The sequence below is a fragment of the Formica exsecta genome, unplaced genomic scaffold (assembly GCF_003651465.1).
Source record: "Formica exsecta isolate Colony F162 unplaced genomic scaffold, ASM365146v1 scaffold138, whole genome shotgun sequence".
NCBI classification, from domain to species: Eukaryota; Metazoa; Arthropoda; class Insecta; order Hymenoptera; family Formicidae; genus Formica; species Formica exsecta.
Genome location: NW_021848711.1, coordinates 611849 through 618023, shown reverse-complemented (window position 1 = coordinate 618023; position 6175 = coordinate 611849). Strand labels below are relative to the sequence as shown.

General features: G+C 38.2%; 1 protein-coding gene across 1 annotated transcript in view; it reads right to left on the bottom strand.

The window, feature by feature from the left end:
• Positions 1-6175, bottom strand: part of LOC115245988 (Down syndrome cell adhesion molecule-like protein Dscam2) — a 144146-nt gene that overhangs the window by 71079 nt on the left and 66892 nt on the right. Inside the window, exon 4 of the mRNA XM_029824531.1 lies at positions 3681-3842. Coding sequence (XP_029680391.1) covers positions 3681-3842 — 162 coding nt within the window. The remainder of the gene's footprint in view (positions 1-3680; positions 3843-6175) is intronic.

The window sequence follows — 6175 nt, the reverse complement described above, 5'->3', positions numbered from 1 at the left end:
TAATTTTGAATAATATTATATATAAATAATATGAGTATAACGATTATCCACAATACACATATAAATAATATAAATAATAGATAACATTTTCATCAAATAATATCAAGATTAAATAACACAAATTAATTAAAACACTTAACAAAATTAAAGAAATATTTATTCAAATAATGCTCGTTCTTATATATTCGTGTATTTATTATTCGATCTTTTTAAATATCCAGTCTGGAAAGAATTATATTTAAAACTCAAATTCAGACTCGCGGTTTTACTTGATGAAAAATCCACGATGAATTCTTGCTTTACTTGAAAAGGGGTTTCAGGACACGGTAAAAGAACCGTGAACGAAAATGGCTGTTATCATTATACGTATTATTCAGCTATTTTACGCAGCTTATATTCCCGTATAAAGAGATTGGGTATTGTCGTTTCTATCGATTTATATGTGAAAAATTTATGTTCTTATCGATTGTATGGACGTCGAGTATTCTCCCGTGAAATAATATTATATATATTACGCTGCTGAAAAGATATATGTACCATGGATAGAAGTAATTATCCCCGACTTATCGTTTTATAAACGTATGTATGCAATGTTCTATCTCGATTGTTAGAAATGTACATTTTAAGACAGAAAAAAAAAAATAAAAAATGATTATAAGAGGAAAAAAGTTATACTTCGTGCCAGATTTACGTGCGATATTTATGCCGAATTAATTGGTGTGACAAAATATGTAAATGTAATTTTGAGCTCACAAGGTTTGACGTTTCTCGTATACTAAGTACTGAATGCGCACTTGCAAAGTGGTCCGCGACAAATGAGCGAGACGTATCGCGAGAGGATAGTTCGACGTTTCCATAGACAAGCAGCCTGAGCTAATTTGCATTGCGGTGGAACGTTTCGTGTTGGAGTTGGCTGCATCCGGGTGGCCATCCGTGCCACTTCATGTCGATCCCCAAAACGTCGATACACTCGGTATCCGTCGCTCGCGGCGTACGAGAAACTAATAACCAGAGTAGAGTGTTTCGTGAGAATAATTTGTAGTTTGGTTATATATGCTTTACAGATGTGTGCTTTGTCTTTCTCTCTATATATAACATTCTGTATAAACACTTTGTAACACATCGCGAGTACGTATATCAGAAGGATTTATTCGATTTTTATCATATCTTTCTCTGATTTCGAAATTAAGAGCAAACTTTCCGTTATAGATGTAAAAAAGCACTCGATATATCTTTCATATCTGTAAAGTTTGGAAGTTTTCTAAGTTGGAAGTCAAAAGTCACACGATGGCTTCAAGTTTAATAGTTCTGTAATTTATATGATTGTTACATCAAGGCGGTTTTCGTGCACTTAGAGTTGGCATAATGTAATAAATTACCAATGGAATTATATACGAATATAAATTACAGCCCTACAGATCGGCTTTCAAGAAAGAGTTGATAATTTTCGTATAAATTAGAAAGTCGCGTTATAGAAGCTGTCGTTGAAATTTCCACCATTTACCGCGGGACATTGCATCTACATTGGTACAGAGCATCTCGCGAAAAGACGACTGGGAGAAGAAATTTAACTCGCGCGACTGTTTCCGAAGACGATTAAACTTCATAAGCGGGCCGTTCTTTACGTCTGTCGGATAGGCGACAAATCCACGGATTAAATCAAATGCGCGATTCGCGTCTCGCGCAGCCCGAGGGGGAAAATCCAATCTAATAGGGAGGAAACGGAAGGCGGGAGTATTCTAAGACGCGCGAAGGTACTTTTAAATGGAGAACGAATCACTCGGAAAACTTTCGCACGCGCACATCGAACAGGTCGGGTGGGCGCGATCCAAAAGTTGGTCGTTTATTCGAAAGCGTATAATTTATTCGCGTGAATTTTCGACAAAAGCGGGGAAAAGATTCTCGTATTTACGTCGCGCACGCACGTGGCAGAGCCTGAAAAATTCCGCGATCGTAACACGTTGACAACAATGCATCACGTTCCTTCTCACGTGCTCCTCCTCGAGAGACCTCGCGACGACGGGTACACAATGCCGCCATTATGACGCGAGGAAAACGTATTTGGGAAAGTTTCCACGATGCGTCAGATGCTTGACTTCTCGGCCGACCTCGGGGACAAAACTGCGAAAACAGTTGAATTCGCCTATTCCAATAAATCCGTCTGTTTCGCCGATAAACTTTTCCACAATTTTTATCCGCATTTATATGGGAAAAAAAAAACCTGCACGACGCGATAATAAAAATTACCATCGCACAAATATTACAAGAAAAGAGAATTAATAATTTAGATAATTAGAATTAATTGTTCCACAATTATCGCTTCAGTTTTACTTCAGGCTCACCTTTTATAAATCTAATTTCTTCAATTTGGTTATATACGTGGAAAGAGGAGAGATCCATTTTATTATCAATAAAGTATTTTCAGTCCTGTGTTGTGTGTATTAAATTAAGTTCATTATTTTAATCTAATATGATAATTCAATTAGCGCTCGCACAATGTTTTCAAAATTGAAAGCTTGCTGACAAACTATCCGCAAAGTTTCGATCTAAAAAATGTCGTTCGCATGCGAGCAGACGCGGAACTATCGAGAGATATCAACCATGAGGCGCAGCTGTGCGACATAAAAAAAAGTCGTTCTTGAAAAAAAAAACCCCCTCAGCTTTGCGTTTTATCGCCGTCGTCGTTACTTTCCGCCGTTCTGCGCGTGCCTATCTATGATATCGGTGTTTCGTAATATCGCGATTCGCGAATGTTCAACGTGACACATGTGTGTGTGTGTGCATATATACACATTCAAATTTCACTCTCTCAAATTCTAATTAACTTGGATATTGACCGCAATGACGTAACACGCGGCAACCCTCACGTGCGTTTTATCTGTCGCTTGATACGCGTGCGAATCAAGGGAAGAAAAGTCACTTCTTTTCTTCCTTCCCGTTAATTTTTTTAATGAGATTTTTCTATCGAAAAATCGCTTTATTCAACAATGTTGAACAATTAGTTTTGCTTCTAGTTGCGTTCGAAAAGAAAGAAGCTGAAGAATGCAGAGCAAGAACAGAGTGTCATAATTTGTAAGGTTTGCTTCGAACATTAAAGTTAAATTTAAGTTAAATTATTGGAAATTGTTGTCGCAAATTAAAGACTTGTTCCGCTCTTGTTCCAAGCTCTGCAATTATAAATTAATTTCGAAAATTAATGGAAATTTAGCATTATCATTTTTCATTGATATATCAATATTTAATGGAAAACTGTGACTTTGCTTTAGAAATTATTTTTTAATTAATATATAAAGTAATATTAAAATTTTTTTGTTGCAATCTCTGATGTATTTGATATTCAATTCTTAAGATATTGTTTCATATTCATTCTATTATTTTATCAAACGGCTATTAAAATTCTCGTGAGCAAATTTATTTTAAAAAATATTCAAATATAAAATATGCGAGATGCACGATAGAAATAATTTTTAATATCCCAGAACAACACCACAAAATAATAAATGATAAATTAAAATATGAGGGAACAATACGCATTTAATATGTTCCGTGAAGCTTTGTAAAGCTCTGCTTTATCGCTGAGAGTACGATAATCACCAAGAGACGAATGTAATCTCAGATTCATATACGTGACATTTCTCTCTCACATGTAGGTCGCGCGATCAGCATAATTGCACACTCACCGCTCTCCGCGGACGGGTAAATGTTAAAGGCCGAGTCCTTTAACCAGGACGTGACCGCGACGTATTCTTTGACGAAGGCCGGTATCTCGCACCTGAGCACCCCGGTATTGCCCGCCAGGACATAGGCATCCCGCACTTGTACCTCGTACTTCTGGCGTACCACTGGAAAAGAAAAATTATTACGGTCGCTTGAGCGAGGAATGAATGCTCGCGAGAGCAGAGGAATGAGCGGGAGGGGAGCAAGAAATGGACCGCTATCGTTCTCCATGACAAAGGCTCGCGGAATGATAAAAAATAAAAGAGAGAGAAAGAGAGAGAGAGAGAGAGAGACGGAAGTAGAGAGAAGGAAAAAGATTATTTCGCCGTGAAACGGGATGTCGGAGTATAATACCGCCGGAAAAATGGAAAGGACCGTCCCGGAAGTGTGAGTCCCTCTTCTCTTCGATGGGTAATGTCGCGATTCTTCGTCCGGAATTCATTGTCTCCAATCCCGGCTTCTCGACAATTTCGGCGATATCGAACATATATATCGGTGTATCTAAGCCTGTCGAAATTTGCTTTTTATCGTCACGGTCTCGTCACGTCTCGACGACCTACGGCGATATACGGATTAATCTGTTCGCAGAGGCAGAGAGGGATGACGAAAGGGAAATCGGAGGGTCGAGAATATGACGGTTTAAGGAAACAGTGGGAGTGGAACGTGTCGCGCGACGATATATCGGGACTGTTTCTGTAAGCAACGTCGGATCCCCGAGTGATGAATATTGCTTTCCCGGCGAGCTTCCCGAGATCGGAAGACGACCGTTTCTGCTGTTCGCGTGATTAATAATGTCGCCCCGTTTCTCGCAGCAAACGCGTATTCTTCGACAAAGCTGGAATTGATTTCTCTCCTTCCGTAAAATTTAAATCGTTTCAAATATTCAACATCTGTCGACGAATTACGGGTTTAAAGTCGGATAAAATAGACGACGGGTACTTAATCTTCAATAATTTGTGCTTGACTATTTGTCTACCAAATCTAAATATATTAAATTTAAATTTAATATATTTAAAATTGCTTGGTATATCGTGAAGATATATATAAAATTGTCGTTCAAACTGTCGTAATTAGAGCAGAATCAATATTAAACTGACAGTTTAAATAAGAATATAATATCAGAGAACGAAAATACTAATAATTGATTTGGTTGAGTGTTTTTTACCGTCTATATCACTATCGATTCGTGAAAATTCTTTTTCCGCTAATGGACAAATGCAATTTTTTTTTTTAAACGTGTAATGCGATTTTACGTGTATCGAGATCCCGCTCGTCTACCATATATCAACTTACAATATTCAATACTATTAATTAGTATTCTTAATGAAGGCCTTTTATCAACGCTAAAGGACGCATTATTAACGTCGTAGCTTAGCATTTTTTTCCTCGTCTCATTGTTTCCGCGAAAATCAGCTACTGAGCTACTCTTTATACCGTGACGTCGGTAATTAGTGCTCCGTCTTCGTGGTTTTTACGGAAGCTCCTTTGCAACTTCCCATTGTCCGCCTCATTCAACGATAATCTATCCCCTTCAATTCCTATCCGAGCAGGAAATTTCTTTTTCCTGGTAGAAAACTACCTATTCACCAAAAACTCGCTAAATTCGATAAGCGATTCTTGGAAAAATCACACACAGCTGCGAAACGAAGAAATCGCGCGGCCATTTGTCTCGTACAAGATGTGTCTATCCCCGTCGATCGGTCGATACATTTTTCTCGTGAAATTACGCGGGAGGACGCGCCCGATCTTTCATCCGTAAAATTCGTTTAGAGATATCGCAGCGCGCTGGATTTCCTTCGGCTGTGGAGGGTACTTGTTTTATATCTGACCAAAATATCCGACGCTCTCTCTGTTTCCACTTCCATTCGTCGATAAATTTCGCGCGACTAATTAAAAAAAATCACGCAATAAAAAATCCGAGATGTATACTTTATATGCATTGATAATAAACTTATAAATCATTAATAATTATATAAAATCACAAGATTTGAATGTTCATGGAAGTAAAGATTAATATTTTCTTTCACTAATTACCATATCGTTTGCGGTCTAATTACCGCGTCTCCGCTCTTATTCGCCAATTTTTTTTCACTTAGTAAAAAATTATTTTCTGTTTTAAATTATATTATTAAATTCTCCTAAATTTATTTTTGTACATTTCTGCTCTCTCTCTCTCTCTCTCTCCTTGCGAGTGCAAAATGCATCGTGCTTCACAACTCTCGTGGTAAGCCGCGAATTTTAATACGGGCAATGAGCCTCGGTTGTTAGCCATAAGCGAGCCTTGAGTTTAGGGTCATCCATTTATTGCGGCAGCAGATGGGGAAAGAGCGAAAAGAGGGAGATCCCCTCGCTCGCGATAAATGTAGTTGGCTTAGCTTTGCCCAAGCGCGCGATCCTTCGCCGCCCTCCGATAGTCAGGAGTTTAAAACATCATTCCGGAGAACGGTCGATTACATTT